This window comes from Heteronotia binoei, chromosome 9, assembly GCF_032191835.1.
Source record: "Heteronotia binoei isolate CCM8104 ecotype False Entrance Well chromosome 9, APGP_CSIRO_Hbin_v1, whole genome shotgun sequence".
NCBI classification, from domain to species: domain Eukaryota; kingdom Metazoa; phylum Chordata; class Lepidosauria; order Squamata; family Gekkonidae; genus Heteronotia; species Heteronotia binoei.
This window is the reverse complement of record NC_083231.1, coordinates 107,184,658-107,209,671: the sequence shown is the minus strand read 5'-3', so window position 1 is coordinate 107,209,671 and position 25,014 is coordinate 107,184,658. Positions and strand designations below refer to the sequence as shown.

At 42.1% G+C, this 25,014-nt stretch overlaps 1 protein-coding gene across 1 annotated transcript in view; it reads right to left on the bottom strand.

The window, feature by feature from the left end:
* Positions 1–3,688: 3,688 nt before the first annotated feature.
* Positions 3,689–25,014, bottom strand: part of ANTXR2 (ANTXR cell adhesion molecule 2) — a 213,004-nt gene continuing 191,678 nt past the window's right edge. The window contains exon 17 of the mRNA XM_060247137.1: positions 3,689–6,269. Within this exon, the coding sequence (XP_060103120.1) occupies positions 6,231–6,269 (39 nt within the window). The 3' untranslated portion in view covers positions 3,689–6,230. The remainder of the gene's footprint in view (positions 6,270–25,014) is intronic.

The following is a 25,014-nucleotide window of genomic DNA, read 5'->3' as shown; positions in this document are numbered from 1 at the left end:
GCTTTCACAACGTTTTCATGGCAGACTTTTTACAGGGTGGTTTGCCATTGCCTTCCCCAGTCATCTACACTTTCCCCCCAGCAAGCCGAGTACTCATTTGACTGACCTCAGAAGGATGGAAGGCTAAGTCAACCTCGAGCCGGCTACCTGAACCAGCTTCCACTGGCATCGAACTCAGGTCGTGAGCAGAGGGCTCCGACTGCAGTACTGCAGCTTTACCACTATATGCCATGGGGCTCTTGTAGTTCTAGCATACCCATCTTGCAAATGTCATAGTCGTTGTTTCAGCACAAAGTTGGGCTGTTAAGCTCTTTTCCCTAAGCAGTTAAAAGACCAGTGGCCATGATCCAGTCCTGTGCATTTCAACTGAGAGAGAAGCAGATGTTAAAATGTCCTCCGCTGAAACCAGTGGGATTTCTACAGTATGGGCTGGATTGTGCCCACTGCCCCATTACAAGAGCTTGCTCTTTGAAAGGTACCCTGTTCCCCTTGCACATCACTGTGGCTGCTGTGGAGACTTTCCCCAGCTGTGGCACTTGCTTCCTCTGCTGCTAGCCCTTCTTGCATGCACAAGGGATCCTTGAAGAACATTGATCTTGCACCTGCAGAAGCATTAGTAGCAGCAGAAGCGCACATTGCAGTGGAGGGATGCTTCTGCAGGAGCCTGAGAGAAGCACAAGGGGAAGAGTCATAGGATCGAGGCTGTAGTGCATTCTTAAACATGTGTGTGCCCTAATAGCCCTGCCTGGCTCCTTTCTGGGATCTTTACCTGGATGTCATCACACCACCGGCATCAGTGGTGGTGATGTTCTAGTTTTTGGGCAAAATTCTATGGTTTGTAGCTGATTTTACCAGAGTTTTGCCCCAACACTAGAGCATTAATGATGTCACTTCTGGGTGATGTCATCACGTTGCCTTTCAGGCTAACTGGGGGTGGGAATGCCCCCCACCAGCCACTTGGCTATTTGCAGGAAAAAAGGAAAGGTCCCCTGTGCACGCACCAGTCATTTCCGACTCTGGGATGATGTTGCTTTTACAACGTTTTCACGGTGGACTTTTTACGGGGTGGTTTGCCATTGCCTTCCCCGGTCATTTACACTTTCCCCCCAGCAAGCTGGGTACTCATTTTACCGACCTTGGAAGGATGGAAGGCCGAGTCAACCTGGAGCCGGCTACCTGAACCAGCTTGCGCTGGGATCGAACTCAGGTCGTGAGCAGAGCTTAGGACTGCAGTACTGCTGCTTTAACACTCTGCGCCACGGGAAGCACCCTGCAAAAGTGGGGGGTTCTCCATCCCCTGGTGGTGGGGTCTGGCAACTCTATCTTATCAGTGTCTACTTGCTAAGGTGACTAAAGAGAACTTCAGTGCCAGGGGATAAGGGAAGGCTTTGGCTTCTGCGTCCTGTTGTTGGCCCTCAGGAGGAACCGATTGGCCACCATGTGAGATGGGATGCTGGATTAGATGGACCACTGGTCTGATCCAGCAGGGCTCTTCTTACATTCTTATGTCCATTCAGCATCTCTTTATCTATTCAAAGCTATCTGGAATGCTAATGATGCAGACAAAAGTCTTTAAGATCAAGGTGTGAAAAATCTTCCGTCCACTCCCTTTAACATCCAGCCTGATGAAAGGTTCTAGAGAACTCAAAACATCGAACATGGTTTTGGTTGGCCTTAAAAGGTATTTTATTTTTGGATGCTGCTTTGCGCTGAAGTGGTTACCTGGAACCTTGTTCTGAGGCTGCAGTATCAATGTAAAAGACGTTTGAAGTCCGATACTGTTACCCCACCAACACTCAAGTGTAATATATATATATATATATATATATACACACACACATCATACATGCACAGGGCTTTTTTTGAGCAGGAACGCAGTTCCAGCTAGCTTGGTGCCAGGGGGTGTGGCCTAATATAAAAATGAGTGCCTGCTGGGCTTTTGTACAAAAAAGCCCTATGCAAAACAATGGTGGCATCAGGGGGTGTGGCCTAATATGCAAATGAGTTCCCGCCAGGCTTTTTCTACAAAATACACATATTACATGAAATAGGCATTGCAACACAACCATTCTTGAAACCAAATCATAAAATATTCAATGAAAATAAACCTTAATTCTCACACTTTGAATCAGGGCAGCATTACATCGATACATATCATGCGAACGTCATATGAGTAGAATGATCTTGAAATCTGCTCATCTCAAAATACCGATCATATCAGTCAAGTACTGGAAAGTAAAAAGGTGTTGATGAATTTTAATATGCTGGAGATTTAGGTACTGGGAGGGGGGAACCAATACATAAGAATGATATTTTGGAGGAGGGAGAAGAAGCAAGGGGCTCAATGTTCTTATCCAAGATTCAGTGCAATGCAGAATGCTGACAGAAAACAATTTAGGGTTTGGAACACAGTTGCACATGCAAATAGTCTATTAATTTTAACAAGATTTAAGGAACTGATATCCATTATGGCTAATGCATTTAAATTTTTAAGGTGGGGTTTCTTTTGTGTCTAAATAACTCCCATATATAATGAACCATATCTCCTGATGCTGGAAAATCTGTTATTTCAGGGCAGAGATACATGCAAACAGTCTGCTGTTTAGCTGCATTATTCAGGGTTCTCTCTCTCACACACATACACAAGCCCAAATCAAAAATAATTGGTGTGGAAAGGGTAACACACCTTCTGGCACCACGAAGAATCCTGTCATTTCCAGTGCAGTTTTCTCTACTTTGGAAACATGTTGAAATAAAAGTGTGCATTTTCTCAGCTAGTCCTTCCCAAGTGATCTTCGATGGGGCTCCATCCACTTTTTTCTTACCACAATAATATTATCAGTTTGCCGCATGTGCTGTGAAAACAAATTCAGATATCTATATGGCTGGCTCTTACCATTTTAAAGGTATCGCTTTAATGCTTTTAATAGGCTATATTAATGCTTGGGATCATTTGTGCTGAAACCCACTATATGTGAATTCAATAAACTGCCATGCCCTCGTATTTGATAGGTCTTCAGTTCCACAGATTTCTATCAGCTTTTAAATGTATGTTGTTGGGATATTATGTACCACTTAAGATTAATATTGCAAAAGAAAAGAAGGTGGTTATCAAATAATATAATAATAAAAAGGGAGAAATGGCAAAGTCCAAGAATTCTCTGCTGTTGTTCTGCCAAAACGACCTCTTGTGATAACGAACCATAATGCAGTTTTATTTCTAGGAAACTGGAAAAAAAAGTTTAAACTCTATGATTAGTTTAAAACAGTACCTTCTTTCAATGCCACAAATATATTAACATCACCTTCTCCTTAAAATATTCATTTCTGGAGTCTTCTCTAACACAGAGGTGACTTCTTCACCCGCTTCCTTTTTTAAAAAAGGAAATGGCTTCATATGTGCTGTCTGGTAGGAATATTTTAAAGATTGGTTAAACTCCAAAAGGTGTGCTTATGGCTACAGATATAAAATAAGGTATTATTACTGGTCCTTTGGAGGGGGGGGGGGAAATAAAAAGGAAAAAGGGGGAAAAGAAGCATTTGATGTATTGATGTATGTTATATATGTTATGCTATGTATTGTTTGAGTTACATGGAAGCAGGATCAAACACTTCAATAAACTAAGTTTTTTTTAAAAAAGGAATATTTTAAAGATTATTTCCTGAATTCTTAAATTCAACTGAAACATTTTGTTGCATGTGGTATATCTGAATTTATTTCAAATTTCATACAGAGTGTTTTAAGGGTTTTGACCCTAATCTGAAGTACCATTTACTGAAGTAAACACATAGTGAAAATGGACATTGTTTAGTTTTCGATGTGAGATGAGGAAACAGGAATTTATACAGATTTACCAGGAGTTTCCCAGTTAATAAAAGAAATTTTGCTTGTAGAGAGAGACTGCGTGTGTACAATGTCTGTTTTGTACATTAAAATGAATGCTCACCTTGTCTAAAAGACTGGTAGATCTGATTACAAAGGCAGAATACTATTCCTGCTAGAGCTTGCAGAAAGCAACTGTGTCACATTTCCTTACTTTATTTACATTGCTAAACCCACACATTATACATGGCGCAGCATCCAAGAAATTTAAATAATTGTACAGCAAGCGTAAATCCCCTGAGTTAGCCTGTGAAATGCCTTTTTGGAACTCATGTGATGACATGAGAAGGTGGGTCTATTGGCTGAAGCCAGCGAGGCAGAGTGGACTGCATCCCCAGTGAAACAATGCATCGGTTCTGGAAAGACGAGTATTAGTAAAAGTGGGAAGTGGCTGTAGAACCTTTAGGTAAAGGGTTTTATAGATGGGGGTTCACAAGGCATCACTACTGATGGCAGAGAACATCTCAAGCCAACATGTGATGGAAGCAAGAGGCTCCGTCACAACGGTAGTCTCGTTTGGGAAGAGCCGTACGTTTGGCCACCGACCAAGGGAATTGTCTTACGTCCCTTGCGATTTCAATGAAAAGCCACAAAGGGGGGATAATTAGACCAGTACGCATCCCTTCGCTCTTTCCCGTCTCGCACACACGCATGCCCACCGAATGTGAAATATTCGCCTTTCCCCCTCAAACATGATGGTTGCTGAACTTATTTTTAGTGTCATTTGATAAGCCTTCCTGCTCGCAGAGAGACATCCCACTGACCCAGCCACTGGTCACTGTCTATACCGGTTCCCATCAAAGCAGGCGCACTTTGTCAGGTTTCGACTCGAATATCCATTTTGCATCTGAAGTACAGTATCGAAAGTGACTGGATCATTTGAGCCTCTCTCTTCAGCTGCTGCCTCCTTCCTCCCCCACAGTGTTTCCACTCACGTTAACATAATTTGGCACCGCCGACGTGACACAACGCTGTTCCTCCCCCCCAAAAATATTATAATACATACTTTGTCAACATTTTCCAATGGCCAGCCCTCCTGTACATTTAATTTATAAATTGGGGGAAAGAGGGGTCTCTCTCCTTCTCTCTCAGGGGCTCCCCCCTCCTTTGGCCCCACCGTTGAATCTCCACCAAAATGTGGTACCCCCCCCCCTTGAAAACTGAGTAATGCACATACAGTAATAGGTCATTCAATGTCAAAAGGCATAAAAAAGATGAGCAAAACCTTCACAGGCTGCTGCTTGCTGTTGCCTTTAATTATATTAATTAAACTTTGAAATTCTCATGCAAAGAGAGTTGCTGGCTTGTGACGCCAAAGAGCCCTTAGAGAGTTGGGGGCTGGGGAGGAGACGGACCCTGAGATACCAGCTTTGTGGCAACTGCTTTCCCCCCCCCCCCAATATTAAAACAACAACAACAAAACATAAAGCTTAGAATTACTAATATGTTCATACAGGATAAGGTTTTCATGCGCTACTAAGCGCCGAGTGCAAGAAAAGGGGGAGATGTATCAACCACAGCGCTGAGGCCTTGAAGCATCAGTCCCTCCATCTCTGCTCAAGATCTCCGCTTGCAGGCTGTCTTCCTGTGGAATAACGCTCTATTAATTTTTCTTCCTGTCCTGGGTGCATAATGAAAGAAAGGTGTCTTCGGAAACTAAAGGGCAAAGTCTTGCCTTGCCACTAATACCTTGGGGCCCCATGTCTACATTTTGTCAAGCGTGTGCACTACTCAGTGTTAGAGTGACAAGATTTTCAGTCAGAAGGCTCCCGTAAGGCACAATCCAATGTGGTGGTGGTGGGGGGATGGACTCAAAAGGATTTAGTGATATGACATCGCTGTAAGGCAATGAACTTTTACATTTTTCCAAGCCTGGTGGGAATATCGCTCTTCTGCCTGTGGCTAATACTTTCCTATTTAAATAACAAGTGCCATCTCCACTTGTCTGAGAAACAATGCAGCTCCGGTAAAGGCACAAAAAGGCTCGAGTACATATAGCTTGTCTACAATACTGAGGGGATGAGAACAAAAGCCAGCGTCTTTGGTGGTTTGTTTTCCTTGTGATTCCTGTCCTCGATTATCTGCAAAAACCAAGGCATTCCAAATCCAACGTTCTTCTTCATGTGACCACTGCAAATCGTATAATACTGAACAGCAACTGTATGAGGTAACAAGCTTAGAAGAAAATGGCGAACGTAACAGCTTAGTGCAGAAGAAGTGGTTTATGGTGGATCCAAATGGTGGCGCAGCCTTCTGGGTTGTATTCTGAGGATTCTGGTAGAAGTGCTTCATTGTCTTTCTTTGGTTATAATCCAGCAGTGATGGCTTTCCATCTTTTGATGTTCCCTTACTGAGACTGTACTCGGGTGAAGTTAATGCATCGGCCCTAGAGAGAGATAATATAAGGAAACGGTTAATTGTTGATGTTCATAATAGATAAGTCACAAAAAGGTACATTCACCCACTTAGATAAGAGCTGTGATCCACTAGATCTAAGGGAACCACTAAACAGTCCATTGTTTGCTGTATTCAACAACCTCTGGATAACCAGGACCTTAAATAAATATATACTACAAATGTGCTTTCAATATCAATAATATTTCTATGAGAACATTTGGGTTGGATCCTACAACTGCATTCAGTTAAATAGGTGATCTTCCACTGATGGAAGGAGCCTTCCTCCTCCACCAGAGGAAGCGGTACTGCCAAAGGAAAGCATTGCACATTACTGACCAGAGTAGCAGAACACAATCCAAATAGCTTTGTTTTTTTCCATACATTATTTCCCACACATCTAGGCTCATTTGCAACACCTTCAGGTGGACGATACGGTACTTGGGACTTTTTAAACTTTTTAAACTGAAACTAACATTTATTTATTTCATTACACTTCTATCCCACCCTCCCCTGACAGGCTCGATTCATAAATTTCAATTTACCGATTTCTAAATAACAATACATAAAGCAAACTTTCTTCTCACAAAATGTGTTTAGGGTCGGCAATTTACGGTTGAATAAACAACAAAAAAAATTAACATAAGACACCGAGCAAGTTTTAATCTATGGAGACATAGCATGGTCTGATGTGCTGTTGTGAAGCTGTAGCCAAAGAATGAAAAGGAAGCTTTTATTGGCCAGTTTAATCATTGTCTATGTAAACATGATCCAAAATGATAACTGCGGCATTTCTCTTTATGGCTTGCACATGGAATAATATAACCAATTTTCTTTAACTAAGGGTATTTTCGCACTGACCTTACTCCGGAACGACGTCCCTCTTCACCGCGCAGCGTCTGCGCGGATTTCGCACCAATTGCTCTGCAGAACCCGGAAGAGCCGCAAAGTCCCGCGGCTTTTGCGTTGCAAATGTAAACTGGTTTTTGGCAGTTTACATTTGTGACGCAAAAGCCACGGGACTTTGCGGCTCTTCCGGGTTCTGCGGAACAATTAGTGTTAAATCCGCGCAGACGCTGTGCGGTGAAGAGGGACGTCACTCCGGAGTAAGGTCAATGCGAAAACGCCCTAAGTTATTTCAAGCATCCAATGAATGACTGCAGGGACTGCTGGAATTTCTCAGGGCCTGTAAGACAGAGCTGTTCTACCAGGCATTCAACTGAGGCGGCGGACATTTTGTTATTCTGTGGCCTCCCTGTTGCAGGGGCCCTGATGAAATAACTCTGTCGACCCATTTATCCTATACCAGCTGGGGAATGTATGGAAGGAATGGAGGCAACTGATACCACCAACCGCAGAACTGGAGTTTGTATTTAGTCTGTTACATTGTTTTTAGATGGTATATTGTTTTATTATAAGTATTTGATTTTAACCTTGTATTATTGACTGTTGTTACCCACTCAGAGCCCATTTGGAAAAGGGCGGGCTATAAATTGAAAATAAAATCATAATAAATAATAAATGAGGTCTTTACCTACAAAAGATTGTAAATTTGTTACTTTTGGTGTCACAACCATCAGTGGTTTTGTCACAACATTCTAAGGACCACAGTAGGCTTGTGGAAGACCAGAGTTCAGGTCTCCCATGAGTTTTGTAAATAGAAAATTGGCCACGGCAGAGCCACTAAATTGGACCAAGAAGTGGAGTGAAGGCGGGTATCTCAGGGTCTCACAACCTTCTCCTCAATCTAAATGACCTTCCCAAAGCTGCTCTTTGCGCCTCCACCCCAAGAAAAACATACAGGTTCCAGGGATGCTTTCTAGGCCGTGGGTGGGGGGGGGGGGACTAGCAGCACTGCAGAGATTGTGTTGGGTAGGTGTGCAATGTACATTGGGAACATGGTGTGGAGAGAAAGTTAAATATCATCTCTCCCAGCACCACCACCTAGACTCAGTTCACACATACACAATGGCCATGGCTGTTTTGAACTCTATATGAAGAAAGCAGGCAATCATAAACGTGGATTTCCCCCACCATTTTGACATAGCTGTTTTCCTGGAATATTTAAACTATTCTCCACAGGAAGGAAAACTCCAATATACATTTTTCCCATGGTGAGCCAATGGCACACCTCCCTTTAGACACATCACCCGTGGTGGAGAGATTAATGTATTCATGATTTACACCATTACCAGCAGAAGGCCTTGATTAAAATCAAGGAGATGAGTAGTTTGATCAGTCGCAAAGGCCACACCAAGCACCTATCAGGTGCTGGAGGACTGTGGCTGATTTACATAGATTAGGCGCATGCAATTAACATAATTTCTACATTAGCTTCAAGAAACTGGCTGGGACCACCTTGCATTGGGTAGACTTGCTGCACTTTCTCCACAACTTTCTTACGCGGAAAAGATGGCCTTAAATTTTGAAGAGCTAAGGCTGCTTATTTATGAAGAGAAACGCAGAGAGAAACTATGACATGAATCTAATCCTCTTATTTTAAAAGAAAATAAATGATTTATTTGTGAAAAGACATACAGAATCCTTCTTTGCACGGGGTGGCGGGGGTAGGGGGTGGGGAGAAGAGCTGCCAGTCTGCTTTATGCGTATACAGTCTGATAACTGGATGACACTGCTCATGGGAACCTATATGGATTGGGACGGCAGATGCTCTGATCTATTTCCGAATGTGCAAGATCTTGCACAAGTCGCAGCAGCCAAAGCACAGGGGAATTGTTTTCATTTGACCACAATTCATGCTCACATGAGGATGCAAAGATAGCCAACACACTAGGATGCAAAGATAGCCAACACTAGGATGCAAAGATAGCCAATACATGCAGGGCTCTTTTTCTAGCAGGAGCTCCTCTGCATATTAGGCCACGCCCCCTGATGTAGCCAATCTTCCTGGAGTTTACAGTAGGCCCTGTCCTAACAGCCCTCTAAGCTCTTGGAGGATTGGCTACATCAGGGGGGTATTAATATGCAGAGGAGCTCCTGCTAGAAAAAGAGCCCTGAATACATGCAAATGGCTACCTGTCATAGAACTTCAGCACACACACCTGCCTTCTGGAGTCTTGATGCACAGCAGCCCTGATTCTTTAGTAAGAGAAACAGCCATTTTGTGCCTGATGAATGAAGTCTACTGTACTCAAAACAATCCATAGTGGATGGACTCATTGTATAGAACAGGGGTGGCCAACGGTAGCTCTCCAGATGTTTTTTTTGCCTACAACTCCCATCAGCCCCAGCCATTGGCCATGCTGGCTGGGGCTGATGGGAGTTGTAGGCAAAAAACATCTGGAGAGCTACTGTTGGCCACCCCTGGTATAGAATAGTGTTGTTCTATCTTTAAAGGCTGCCCTGACCTGGATAGTTCAGGCTAGCTGGATCTCATCAGATCTCAGAAGCTAAGCAGGGTCAGCCCTGGTTAGTATTTGGATGGGAGACCACCAAAAAAGTCCAATGTTACAATGCAGAGAAAGGGAATGACAAGTCACCTCTGAGCATCTCTTGCCTTACCTAGAGGTAGGCACCAAAAATTCAGGCTTCCTTTGTTACACATTGTTTCTCTTGTTCCCCTTCAGTGTGGGTTTCTAAGTCTCCAAATAAAACTCCACACTGCTTTCTCCTTCGCCAGCATAAAATCCAAGAATCTCACAACAGTAAAGAGTCCAGTAGCACCTTTAAGACTAATCAATTTTATTGTAGTGTAAGCTTTCAAGAAACACAGAGCTGTGCTTCTCAAAAGCTTATGCCGCAATAAAATTTGTTAGGTGCAGTTTTGCCGCAACAGACTAACACGACTAACTCCTCTGGATCTAAGTCTCACATTAGTTAATACTGAACACTTTTGTATCTTATTTTTCATGTTCAGTATTTATAAATGCACAGCACAGTTAAGCAATGGCCTGTACTGTACAATTATACTACACGTTCTGCAGAGGTGAACCCAAAATTGCTATCGAGCCTCCCAGAGCCTTGTCTCCCAGCCCATTCCACCCTTCTAGATGCCATGACGCGCCTTTGAGAAAACTGCAACCTAGTTTTGGGTTTGAGAATCACTGTCTTATATACCCTGTGGCACTACAGAAACCATACACTTTCCAAACAGCTTTGTGATATGTTCCAGCTGTTCAAACAGGGGGGGATACTCAAAAATATCCTGAGCTTTGGGATCCCAGGTTTAGTGAATATGAAGGGCCGGCCCTAGGCTGTGCGGTGCCCCAGGCAGACCAACCACTCGCCGCCCCCTCCACAGTGCTGCCCTGGGGCTGCCCCTTCCATCCTGCGCTCCGCCCCCCTGCTGCCGCAGCTGCTCCCCATGGAGGATGCTCAAGGAGCGATACAGAGGCTGCGCACCAGCCAGGAGCCCTTGCAGGGCAAAATTTGGGCATTTGCCTATGGCACTGGGCTGGGAGGGCCCAATTTGGCACACTCCCTAGTCTAGCTCCCTAGGCAAATGCCTAATTTGCCTAGTGGGAGAGCCAGCCTTGTGAATATGATCCTATCAACAGTCCCCAAATGCAGGAGGCTGATTTTATAATGATGTATTGAAGAGAACAGAGTAGATGACCAGGGGAGAAAAAAAAATTCTTGACAATTAATACAAATGGCAGAAATGTGAGAACAAACATGTTGGATAAAAATGCACTGAATGCCAAGTATAGGTTTGTCATTTGTCTGCCTGTGGTAGGTAGATCTTTGTTTGTGGCCCCTTGATAAATTGAGGAGTAGGAGGGGGAAAAAAGGTGCAACATGTTCTCTATTATGACACTCTAGGGCTTTCCCATTTCTATGGCCTTTACCAAAAAGATTAGGGGAAATTCCTAAAGCTTCATTTGGAAGTGACATTACACTCTCGTCAAATACCACCCTTAAATACTGTCAGACAAGGCCATAAATGAGATATTAGGACAGGCAATGTGTTGGATCCAGGCAATAGTTCCACTGTGGAAAAAGGGAGAACCACCACAAAGACTGTGTAGGGAATTGTGGAGCCTGCATGAAGAAAAGCCATACAAGACAGAAGGCGGAAGAGAATTAGTTAAAACTGATTGAAAAATAAAGCTTAGTTCAACTCAGAATGTACTTTTCCAGTAGAAGAACTGCCTGTTATTGGGCTATGAACTTTGCCCCTTTCAGCGCCCAAAGATTATGTGGATTCGCAAATAAAATCATGGCATGACAATTTACAGGCATTATCTGACAGAGGCCACACTACACCCTACTAGTTTACTAGGCTTTTGTATGATGTTCTGGTGAGAAGTGCCCTGTTCCCCCTTGACACATAAACTGGCAATATACGCTGAGCTAACAACACTAAGACCCCCATGGCACAGAGTGGTAAAGCTGCAGTACTGCAGTCGGAGCCCTCTGCTCACGACCTGAGTTCAATCCCAGTGGAAGCTGGTTCAGGTAGCCAGCTCCAGGTTGACTCAGCTTTCCATCCTTCCGAGGTCGGTAAAATGAATACCCAGCTTGCTGGGGGGGGGAAGTGTAGATGACTGGGGAAGGCAATGGCAAACCACCCCGTAAAAAGTCTGCCATGAAAACGTTGTGAAAGCGACGTCACCCCAGAGTCGAAAATGACTGGTGCTTGCAAAGGGGACTACCTTTTACTAACAACACTGAGCTAAAAGGAGCTGGGCTGTTCAGATTAGTAAATCAAATATCTCAGTTGTGACTTATGAATAGTCAAATAGGACGCTATATATGCTTGGTTCAAATTTACTGCAATTCAATTGTCCTTATTTAAACTACAATTTGATTTTAAATAGCATATAAACTATGCCAAGGACTGCACAAAACTCCCCCTCTAGTTCTGTAGACTTTGATGAGCAGCGATGTTACAGAGAATGTCTGAAATTTGGGGACAGTTGACATTCACATGTGAATGATGACAATCCCAGATCTCTGTACATGTCCAAAAAAAAAAATCCAGAGATATTCCAGTGAATGTTGACAGTCATCTAAACGTGATTGTCAGCGTTCACTTGTGTGTGTCAGAAAAATAGGGTAGTGTATGTGTTGTATTTTCAAGCATTCATAGAATGCATCCGAGATTGTCAGCCTTCTCATGCAATCGGTGACATCCATCATTTCTCACACATTCATTATAACATGCGCATATGACATGGCCAGACCATTGTGAATAACACTGCTAAAAATAACCGCTTGGTATTTATGAACTTCGTTCAAGTGGATCAAGCTGTTTCACATCCATTACCCCTAAAATGTTTCAGGCCATTTGTGAATATTCATACACATTTCGAATTGACCTGAAAATTATGAATTGAAAACTAGGAATGGAATGGAAAAATCAGGATATCACATTTTTCTGTGGGAGGAAGCATATAGGAGGGGTGCCACCTTTTGAGTTCCTGCTCAAAAAAAGCCCTGTAAACAAGATAACAAGAGAGCCAGTTTGGTGTAGTGGTTAAGTGTGCCTGGGAGAACCGGGTTTGATTCCCCACTCCTCCACTTGCACCTGCTGGAATGGCCTTGGGTTAGCCATAGCTCTGGCAGAGGTTGTCCTTGAAAGGGCAGCTGCTGTGAGAGCCCTCTCAGCCCCACCCACCTCACAGGGTGTCTGTTGTGGGGGGGAGAAGATATAGGAGATTGTAAGCCGCTCTGAGTCTCTGATTCAGAGAGAAGGGCGGGGTATAAATCTGCAATTCTTCTTCTTCTTATATTTGGTTTATTGGGTTTATATCCCACCCTACACCCTGAATCTCGGTCTCAGAACGGTCACACGGGAATCAAACCCAGTTCTCCCAGATAAGAGTCTGCACACTTAACTACTACACCAAACTGGCTCTCTTGTTATCTTGTTTACAGGGCTTTTTTTGAGCAGGAACTCAGTTCCAGCTGGCTTGGTGTCAGGGTGTGTGTCCTAACATACAAATGAGTTCCTGCTGAGCTTTTTCTACAGAAAAGCCCTGCTTGTTTATATAATTCCTAGAAAGTTTTTTTTTTCTAGAAGTGAAGTTAAGCAATCGATCCTCATTCCTATAAATGTGTGTATCACCCTATCCTAAAAAATCCCCTTTCTGGATTAAACATCACTTTGTCTGAATCTCCAAAGTCCGAGGATGCAACCAGCTTCCAAGCCAACTTTGATGGGAGGCAGATATCCTATACTTCACCCCCTCCCCACAAAGCCAACCCTGGTGACTGACTTAAGGCAAACCCCTCCATTTAAATTATGCATATGCTTCCACGGGGTGAGACCCTCCTTGACTTGTTCAGTATTCGTGGCTGAGATATTTTTTCTGCTAGAGTCCTTATGACCATTTAGCCCCAATTTGTTTTAACTATTCTTAATAGTTATGGTTGGTTTCTCATCTGCTGTTGTCATTCTGCTTACTTACATTGCTTTATGGATTTTGTAAGCTGTCTTGAAGGCCACGTAGGGTGGAAAGGGGGGAGGATACAAAAAATCTTTTAAATGAATGCTCTGTGGTGAGCAATGGAATCTCCCCTGTATGTGCAGAATTAGCCTCCACTTTCAATCCAACTAGGTAAGCAGAGAGGTGAGATGTTTATTCATGGCAACATACAGCGTGCCTCCCAAGGGTGGAATTCTAGCAGAAGCTCCTTTGCATATTAGGCCACACACCCCTGCTGTAGCCAATCCACCAAGAGCTTACAAGACTCCTTTTTGTAAGCTTTTGGTAGATTGGCTACATCAGGGGTGTGTGTCCTAATATGCAAAGGAGCTCCTGCTAGAATTCCACCCCGGGCGCCTCCTCTGCTTTCTCTTCCTTTTCCAAATCGACACACTTGTAAACAAGACCCATTAAATGAGAATGGACATTGGTGAAGCAATCTTTTCCAGAACTGCTCAGAAAAAAACAGAATGTCGGGAAAGAAACTGGAAGTGCTAATTAACTTTGAAGGTCAAGGATGTTGTATCGTCACTGATGTAGCTGCAAAAGATTCCATGCCAGTACAGTAAAGAACAAGTTGCATGGGTAGATAATGGAATGTGACATGGTGTGCAGCTTTATAATGCATGCATGCAGGAAGCACATTAAAAGTTACCAGACAAAACCACAGCCCCCTCTAGCACTAACATTTCTTACACATGCTAGCCAGAATCTACATCCTTGCAACATATATATGAAACTTCCTCTGAAACGTTTCAGATTCAGGGCCTAATGTTTGATATTCACTTCAGTCCAGTTTTAATTCACAGTCCTCAATAAATGAAGCCCAGAAAAAGCCCAGCAAGAACTCATTTGCATATTAAGCCACACACCCTGACGCCAAGCCAGCTGGAACTGTGTTCCTGGCTGTTTCTGCTCAAAAAAAAAAAAAAGAAAGGAAAAAGAAAAAGCCCTGAAAATACTATATATGACATTAACCATTTTAAAAATTCTAAAAACAGAGTTGAAGGCAGAAACACTGTCAAGCAACTACATGATCCTTTGATTAAAATTGGATCCAGCTGAGATCTCTTTTTCCACTTTATTTCTAACAAAATTCAACAGTTACACTCAGGGGTGGAATGCTAGCAGGAACTCCTTTGCATATTAGGCCACACACCCCTGATGTAGCCAATCCTCCAAGAGCTTACAAAAAAAAGCCTTGTAAGCTCCAGGAGGATTGGTTACATCAGGTGAGTGTGGCCTAATATGCAAAGGAGCTCCTGCTAGAATTCCACCCCTGGTTACAATGAATAATAACACAGTGTACAATATATATTGGGAAGATGGCATGGCATAGTCTGATCTTGGAAGCTAAGCAGGGACGGTACTGGGAAGGGAGAGCACCAAGGAAGACTCTGCAGAGGAAGGCAATGGCCAACCACCCTTGCTTCTCACTTGCCTCAAAAGTCCCTTGCTGGGGTCACCAAAAGTTGGCTGCAACTTGACAGCACTTTATATTATATTATATTATATTATATTATATATTAGCAGCCCATATAGTCCAATTTTTCCCCAGGCTGATCAGGACTTGAGAGCTAAGCAGGGTTCCCCACAGTCATAACTTGGAAGGGAGTGCACCAAGGAAGACTCTGAAGAGGAAAGCAATGGCAAACCACCTCTGCTTGCCTTTTGCCTAGAATGCAGCATTGATGGGGTTGCATTGAGTCAGCTACAACTCAACAGCATGTTAAAGATAATATACATTCTTTGCTTCTTATTGTATGTTGAAACATTAAAAGGTGGTGTTGGTATTAGTCCGTATTAGTGTGATTTATGTCATCCATTATTTGAAATTTTATATATATATATATATATATATATATATATATATATATATATATATATATATATATATATATATATATATATATATATATATATATATATATATATATATATATATATATATATATATATATATATATATATATATATATATATATATTGCTTTATGCACAGCCTTTGCTTCCATTTGGGAAAGAGATGGAATCTCCTGATCCAGATTTCTTACTCAGTTGCATGACCACAGTTGGTGTGATAGCTTAATGTTACATTCATGCCCTCGTACCCAATTAAACAATCAATACATCCAATTTGAATGGAGATGTATCATGCCTTGTAAATCATTGGGTCATAAACCTTAACAATACCAACATGTATCGGCATAAAATTGAACTAAATTAGTGTCTTAGGGCTACACTAATTAAAACATGAGTTATGCAAGCATCCTGTGATTACCTCATGAGACGTGGGGGTAGCTTGGAATGGTCAAATATATTTCAGAAGACAAGGCCTGTGGTTTTAAAGTATGTGTTGAACAAATATTTTAGGAGACTGAGAGAAAGACAGAGAGAGAGAGAGACAGAGATAGAAATGGAAAGATAATTTTGAGCAGCACGTATTGGCTGGGATCCAGCGATGTGAAAGCAGGAATATATTTATTTATTACCTTAAATTTCTATCCCACCCTCTCCACAAATGGACTTAGGGCGGCTAACAATCAGTTCAGTGACTTCAAACAATAAATACAATTAAAACATTTTAAAAAACGTTTTTTGGTGCTGTTCAGCAATAACCTAGGCAGGATCGTCCTTTACTAACAGTGAGCCCATAGTGATGGCAATTTCTCAGTCCTCTCCCGGTTTAGGTACCAAAGACCTGTCGAAATAACTCAGTTTTGCAGGCCCTGTGGAATTGAGAGAGGTCCCACAGGGCCCTTATGGCCTCCGGGAGGGCATTCCACATTTCAGGTGCTGCCACTGAGAAGGCCCTGGTCTGTGTAGAGCACAGCCCAGCCTCCCTAAGTGGACTTACTACAGTTCCACATGCTAGATCTTGTGCAACACCTAACACTTTCTTCCCTATACATTATAGCATTCAGAAGTTGGTCACACAAGATTTTGTACAAGAGAAAATGCAAGTGGGGATACAATACGTTTGGCTTAGCATAAGTGGCTACCACTTTAAGGCTGCTTGTGCAAGAGCTTTTGTGAAAAGTTGTAATTTTGTGCTGGATCCAACCCATCATGTGATGCTTTTCCAAGTTTTTTTTTCTTAACTCCAGAAAAACCTCTAGTGTTTGGAGTAGGGTTGCCAATCCCCAGGTGGGGGCAGGGGATCCCCCGATTTGGAGGCCCTCCCCCCGATTCAGGGTCATCAGAAAGCGGGGGGGGGGGAAATGTCTGCTGGGAACTCTATTATTCCCTATGGAGACTTGTTCCCCTAGGAAATAATGGAGAATTGATCCGTGAGTATCTGGGGCTCGGAAGGGGGGGCTGTTTTTTGAGGTAGATGCACTACATTTTCAGTATAGCACCTGGTGCCTCTCCCCAAAATACCCCCCAAGTTTCAAAAAGATTGGACCTGGGGGTCCAATTCTATGAACCCCCAATAAAGGTGTCCCTATCCTTCATGATTTCCTATGGAAGGAAGACATTTTAAAAGGTGTGTGATCCCTTTAAATGTGATGGGCAGAACTCCCTTTGGAGTTCAATTATGCTTGTCACACCCTTGCTCCTGGCTCCACCCACAATGTCTCCTGGCTTCACCCCCAAAGTCTCCAGAAATTTCTTGAATTGGACTTGGCAACCCTAGTTTGGAGTCCTGTGTACAGATAAGTACAACACACATGAAGCTGCCTTATAGTGACTGGGACCACGGGACAATCAAGTTTAGAATTGTCTACAAATGGTGGGAGAGGGAGAGAGAGAGCTCTTTAGGTAGAAATTCTATTTAGGTGAAATTCAGAGGTAAATTTAATTCTGGTCTGTGCCTCTAGAAATGTTTATGTTTTCTCACTGGAAGGCAGCTAACCAAACTACACTTCCCAGAATTCTTTGGATAAAAACACAACAGGTGTCTGCCACCTGATAATAAGCCTGTAGTGTGGCAATATCTTATGGATAAAAAAAGGAAGTTGTGTTTGGCCCAGACCCTGAAGTGATATTGCTTCCAGAACCTTCTTAGATGGCAGACCTAAAGAAGGAGCCAACTTCTGGGGAGAAAAGACTTGCTATGTTTTGGAGCAGTGAAGTGTAAAAGGTGATTGAATAACACATATAGAAAAACCCAGGTTATTTTAAAATGAGCGAGGAGCCAACATTCTTTCCTTAACGTGTTACATTGAGCATTTAGAGGCTGATATCACCAGCCCGCCCCTGAACTCCAGCGAACTTCGTGTTTTTTCCGACTACGAGGTGTTAACATTCTGCAAGCATTAACATTCCCACGCGCTTCTGCTGGCTCCCAGCGCAGGATGTATTTCATTGCTCTAACTGTTAGAATATTGGGTTTACCTCATAAATATCCACTGACATCTGCAGTTTCGTTTAAGCACACACATACATACAAATAAATACAAACGCAGGGAGTGAGCTGATATATTTACTTCGGAATAGGATTAGTAAACCTGACTTTCTGGCAGCTTTAAAATGTGGCCGGAGTTTTAAATGGCTAGATACATTTCCAGATTCTCGCTTTACTTTTCTCTTTTTTCAAAACTTCCCAAGGTTAACTGTTGTATAATGGTCGGCAGGGCTTTTTCTGTAGCAGGAACTCCTTTGCTTATTAGGCCACACGCCCCTGATGTAGCCATTCCTCCAAGAGCTTACAGGGCTCTTCCTACAGGGCCTACTGTAAGCTCCAGGAGGATTGGCTACATCAGGCGGGTACAGCCTAATATGCAAAGGAGTTCCTGCTACAAAAAAAGCCCTAACAGTTGGTTTGGCCTAGGTGCTGGGAGACCCATGTTAGACTTCCCCGCTCAGCCAGGGAAGCTCTCTGGGTGACCTTGAGCCAGTTGCAAACCCTCAGCCTATCCTACCTCACAGACTTGAGAGGATAAAATAGAGAAGATGAGAACAATGTGAGCCAATTGGGGCCCCCTCCTGGGGAGAACGGCAGGGTATAAATTACATAACTAAACGTTTATCGCTGAGAGGTAGATCACATGACCCTGTCAGCATGTATTCAGATAGTTTTATAAAATAAAAAAATGGCTCGGAATATTTACAGATTCAGCATGGCCTTCTAGCCGCTGTTTAAAGACCACCAAGGAAAGAGAGCCCACCACCTCCTGGGGAAGCCTGTTCTGCTGAGTAACCACTATGTCAGGAAGTCCTGAAGTACAGTGTTTCGGCCACTGTTGGGGAACAAACCCTGTAAGACGTCAATGTGGTGTTATGGTTGGAACAAAATAAAGGATGAAAAAGGGAAAAACAAACTCAACCCAAAATATACTGGCTATGTTAAAAGGGTCAAGCTAACCTAAAAATAAATATTATCAAATATATTTATTTATTTCTGGTGAGCACAATGGCAAAGATTAAAATATTAAAAATAAACAATCTGAAGATCAGACTACACCATGAGCTTTACATATGCTATGATCATTTTTTTTATAGAGAGCTGACAATTTCACATACACTGCTGATGAAAATACCAAATGACCAGGGCTTTTGTTGTAGAAAAAGCCCAGCAGGAACTCATTTGCATATTAGGCCACACCCCTGACATCAAGCCAGCCGGAACTGCATTCCTGCACATTCCTGCTCCAAAAAAGCCCTGCAAATGACCAATAGGACCAAATGTGTTTCAGCCACAAGGAGAGTTTCTCAATGGTCAGTAATACTGTTATAAAGAAACACACACCCAGAAGTAAATATATATAAATTGAAGCCAGGTGTTACTTTCTCATATATTGTGCAGTTGCTGAAAATTTATGAAGTCTTATTGCAACTCTTGGCTGATGACACACACATCCAGAGGCCTAGGAAATTTCATACCAGATTATCATATCACTGAAGATTTTGTCGTGTGTGTACAGTCACCATGAAAAGTTAACCATGGCCTACTTCATATTTTTTCAGCAACAGCACAACATATGAGAAAGTAACACCTGGCCTCAATTTATATATATTTACTTCTAGATGTACGTTTCTTTATAATAGTATGTTTCTTTATAATTCTTTATCGTTTACTTCTGGATATATGTTTCTTTATAATTGTTTCTTTATTCAGCCTCCTCTTGGAGTATCCTCCAGGCCTCAAGTCACCATGACATCCAGGTGCACATACACACACGCACACAAAAAATACAACCCCCCCACCACCACCACGTAAGTTTTACAGAAACTATAATCAATTTACATACAGAGTTGGTGATGTTACATACACAGTTGATGAAAATATCAAATGATCAACAGGACCAAATGCGTTTCAGTCACAAGGGCCTTCCTCTCTGGGTCAAACTGAGAAGAAGTTACCTGCTTACCAAATTTCTTCTCAATTTGACCCAGAGAGAACTCCAGTTTTCTAGGTTACACCTCTGAGGATGCCAGTCACAGTTGCTAGCGAAACGTCAGTTCTCACAATGCCAAGACCATAGCCACACAGCCTGGAAAATTTACAACTAATCCACCAAGAGCTTATAGGATTCTTAGTACAGGGCCTACTGTAAGCTCCAGGAGGATTGGCTACATCAGGGGTGTGTGGCCTAATATGCAAAGGAGGTCCTGCTACAATAAATAAATAAATAAAAAGCCCTGCCAGGAACTGCATTTTAGGGGACGTTTGGAAGTGCCTCCGGAAGAGGGAGGTGAGACCATTGTACTCTGTGAATAGCTAAATTTGTCTCTTCTTCCCTGGTACCTGATGAAGGGAACTTTGACTCTTAAAAGCTCATACTCTAAAAACGTTGTTGGGGAGCGTTCAGATGGACCATTAGTGGCGATACAGCTCCGTCTCGCTGATGGATTAAATGTGTTCGTCCAGACATCCACATCTGGCAATCGAGCATCATCCAGGGTCATCCCAGCTTGCTGCGCCTCAATGCCGCATTAATTTGATAGCGCAGAAAGTCCGGCCCTTTTTCAAAAAAGCGGCACAGGATTGGCTTTTTCCTGTTTGGACAGCTCATGCGCAATACTGCCCCTTGGAATGTTTACCGCCCCTCCCATCTTTTTTTTTTTAAAGCCCCAGCAGACATGCGCATTGCCAGATCATCTGGGAATCTGAGGTGACGCTTCTGCTTCCCCAATCAACACAGGATTGGGGGGTGGGGTGGGGAAAACATTATCCCACTATTCAGAACAGGGGGGGGAAATTTTTTTTTCAATGTGGAGGATTTCCAGATATCATTGTCACTGCCAATTTCTAGGAAAGTAATTCCTGGCAGTTCCTTGGTTTGAATCGGCAACATTAATTCCGGAAACTTTCCCCCCTTCCCCCCTGCCTCCAAAGCAATATTTGATTTCCCACCTTCAAACAGTTGGGTGCATGTTCAATGGACCCCCCCTCCCAGAAATCACCATCTGATCACGCATGCTCCAAGAAAAGAGTGTGATAGTATTGGATGTCTGATCGCTCAACAACAGAATGAGACGCATTCTTGGATGCTCGTCTGAATGGCCCTGCATCAAATCAATATTCAGCGGTTCAAATTTGAGCGCTACACACCCACTTTTAATGGTACGTCTGACTGCACCCTTTGTCTCTAAGGTGCTACTGGAATCCAGGTGCTCTACTGCAGACCAACTCAGGTGCCCTCTGGGGAAAAACAATAAACCTTCAAATGGAAATCCTTTTGCTACAGAAATACTCCTGGGGACCAAACCCATTTTCCTCTCACTTACATCACAGGGTTTTTATGAGAATAAAAGGAGGAAGGGGGAACCAGGCTTTTCCACTCCATCCCACACAATTCCCCTTCTTATTATAGCCCCCAACTAGGGGTGTGCATTTGGATCTATCAGGAAACGACCTTACCAGTATTTGGGGGGTAGATTTCAGCATCCCAAATGTATCCAGATTTACTTGGGAAAGCAAAATAAATAAATAAATAAGTCCCAGATATATTCTGGAATTATTCAGCAGATCCAAAAAACAGCAGAGAAGCCAGAGCAGATTGCTCCAGCTTCTCAGCTATTTGTCAGGTTTCTACAGTAGTCACATTAAATTTTAAAGGGACTGCAGAAGACAGCCTGAGAATCAGCTGTTCTGGGGGGAGCAGACTGTTCCTGCCACCACAGCTTGGGGCTGGCTCCTCCTGCAGCCTGGTTTAAATCAAGCTGCAGAAGAAGCTAGCCCCAGGATCTGCTGAGCTGCAGGCTGGGCTTTGCACTGGCTACTCCTACAGCCCAGTTTAAACTGGACTGCAGGAGAAGCAAGCCCAGCTAGAATCTCCTGCACCACATGGAGCACATTGCTCCCACTGGAACAGCAGCTCCTGGGGTTCGCTTCTACTACAAACTGGACTGCAGAAGAAGCAAGTCCAGCCAGGGTCTTCTGTGCTACTGGGAGCAACATGCTCCACGTGGTATAGCAGGTCCTGAGGATCATTTCTTCTGCAGCCCAGCTGTGCCCATGGGGAGCAGATTGTTCCTTGCTGGTACGGCTTTCGGTGGCTTCTCCATCCCATGCAATTTCCCTCCTTATTCTCCTTTTTAAACTAGTATTATTTCTACTCAGGTCTATTGTACTCCCCCCAAAATTGAGATTTCTGAAAAATTCCAGTACCAGGATTTCCCAGAAAGCCCTTTTTTGGGGGGGGGGGAGGATAGGGAGTCCAATAGACCCGAAAAGAAAAATACCAGTTAAAAACTATTGCACATTCCTTCTCCCAACCCATATGGTTTTTGCTTTGCAGACCCCATAATCCCCAGCATGGCTTTTTTTGTTTGACCAAAGTGGATCAATCACTCCCTTTTTTCCCAACAGTGGAAATGCTGGCTCAGTCCAACCACGTTTACCCTGTCCTGTGCTTCTTGGAGGCAAGAAGGGGCACAAATGCACAGTGAAAAAGCAGCACTTTTCTTGGGTAACGAAAGAAGTGAAGCTGGTCCCAGAGAACCAACAGACTGTTATCACCAATGTTTTAGTTCACAGTCTGCTCTTAGAAAATGCTATTAAGGGCAATTCTTTTATCCCTCTAATAGTGCTTATTTTGTAACTGGACATATGGCTGCATCAACCCTGTTGCCGCAAAGCATAAAACCTTCAAGTACATGTTGACTGGCAGTTTAACCCTGTGAGTGCTGGGCCTGCAAAAAAGATACAGGCGGTACCCAATGATGCACTAAAGACAAACATCCTTTGGTGAATTTTCTCATCACCAGAAGGATATTCAGAACTAAAACTGGAGCATTTAGCATCCCAGGCTCTCTAGATTTTGTTTTAAAACAATTTTATTTAGTAACATATGGTAACAATATCTTATTCCTGCATCATTAATAACTTCTTTTTATCTATCCCATATATTACTTTCTAACCACCCCTCCCCCCGTTACTTGACCCCCGCCGGTGTTATTTACTTATAATACTAATATTAAAAGGTACCCTTAACTAATAAAAACAAAAGTTTACATTCTTCTTCCTTCTAAGACTTAATCATTATCAAAAATTGTCCAATGTCCTTTTATTTTCCACTGTTTTTCTACATATCTTCTAAACTTTTTTCACTCCATCTTAAAAACGTCTAAGTCATAGTCTCTTAAAATTCTTGTTAATTTGTCCATTTCACTCCATGTCATAACTTTTACAATCCAATCCCATTTCTCTGGTATTTTTTCTTGCTTCCACAACTGCACATATAATGTCCTAGCAGCTGAAAGAAAGTACCAAATTATAGTTCTATCTTCTTTTGGAAATTTTTCCATTTGTAATCCCAACAGAAAAGTCTCTGCAACTTTCTTAAATTCATATCCCAAGATCCTAGAGATTTCTTGTTGAATCATCTGCCAATACTTTTTTACTCTTTCACAAGTCCACCACATATGGTAGAAAGAACCTTCATATTTTTTACATTTCCAACATCTGTCTGGCATCTTATTGTTCATCTCTGCCAACTTTTTAGGAGTCATATACCATCTATATATAATTTTAAAACAGTTCTCTTTAATACTATGACACGTCGAAAGCTTTATAGAGTTCTTCCACAAATATTCCCAAGTTTCCATCTGTATTTCTTTATTTACATTTATTGCCCACTTAATCATTTGAGATTTCACTATTTCATCTTCTGTAGACCATTTTAAAAGTAATTTATATAGGTTTGAAATTAATTTTTCGTTGTCTCCAAGTAGAACTTTTTCCATTTCTGTTTGCTCTTTTCTTATTCCTGCAGTTTTAATATCATTATTCACCACGCTCTTTATTTGTTGCATTTGGAACCAATCATATTTATTATTCAGATCTTCAGCAGTTTTCAATTCTATTTTGCCGCTTTGTATTTTTAATAGTTGATTATATGACCACCACTTTTCTTCACCCATCTCAGCTGTTATTTTTATTACTTCTGCTGGCACTATCCATAACGGTTTTCTCTCATCTCCATATTTCTTATATTTCATCCATGTATTTAGCAAATTGTTTCTTATATAATGGTGAGGAAAAAAAACATCCATCTTTTTTCCCCCATAAGACATATAAGGTGCCAGCCAAATTTATTTCCATGACTTTCCAACGCTAAGAGTTTTTTGTTTAACAGCATCATCCATTCTTTTATCCACACTAAACAAACTGCTTCATGATATAATTTTAAGTCAGGTAATTGGAATCCACCTCTTTCTTTTGCATCTGTTAAAATTTTCATTTTAATCCTTGGTTTCTTCCCAGCCCACACAAACTCTGAGATTTTTCTTTGCCATCTATTAAATTGTTTACTGTCCTTCACAATTGGAATAGTTTGAAACAAATACATTATTCTTGGTAGAATATTCATTTTAATTGCAGCTATTCTGCCCAGCAATGACAAATTAAGTTTATTCCATTTTATCATATCTTCATCCATTTTATGCCATAGCTTCTCATAATTGTTTTTGAACAAATCAATATTCTTCATTGTTATCTCCACACCCAAATATTTTACCTTAGAGGTAACTTCACAACCCGTTAGCTTCTGCAATTCCTTTTGTTTATTTACTTGCATATTTTTACATAGAAGTTTTGATTTTTCTTTATTAATACAAAGTCCCGCCAATTCTCCATATTCTTGTATTTTAGCTAACAACAAAGGCGTGACTTGTATAGGATTTTCATTTATAAACATATCATCTGCAAATGCTCTATATTTGTAAATAAATCCTTTTACTTTTAATCCTTCTATTTCTTTGTCTTCTTGGATTTGCATCAGTAAGATTTCAAGAGTCATTATAAACAACAGTGGGAAAAGCGGACAGCCTTGTCTTGTACCTTTGCTAATTATCATATCTTCTGTAAGATCTGCATTTATACATAGCCTTGCACATTGTTCAGTATATATTGCTTTTATCATCCTTATAAAGTTTTCCCCCCACTCCATTTTCTCCA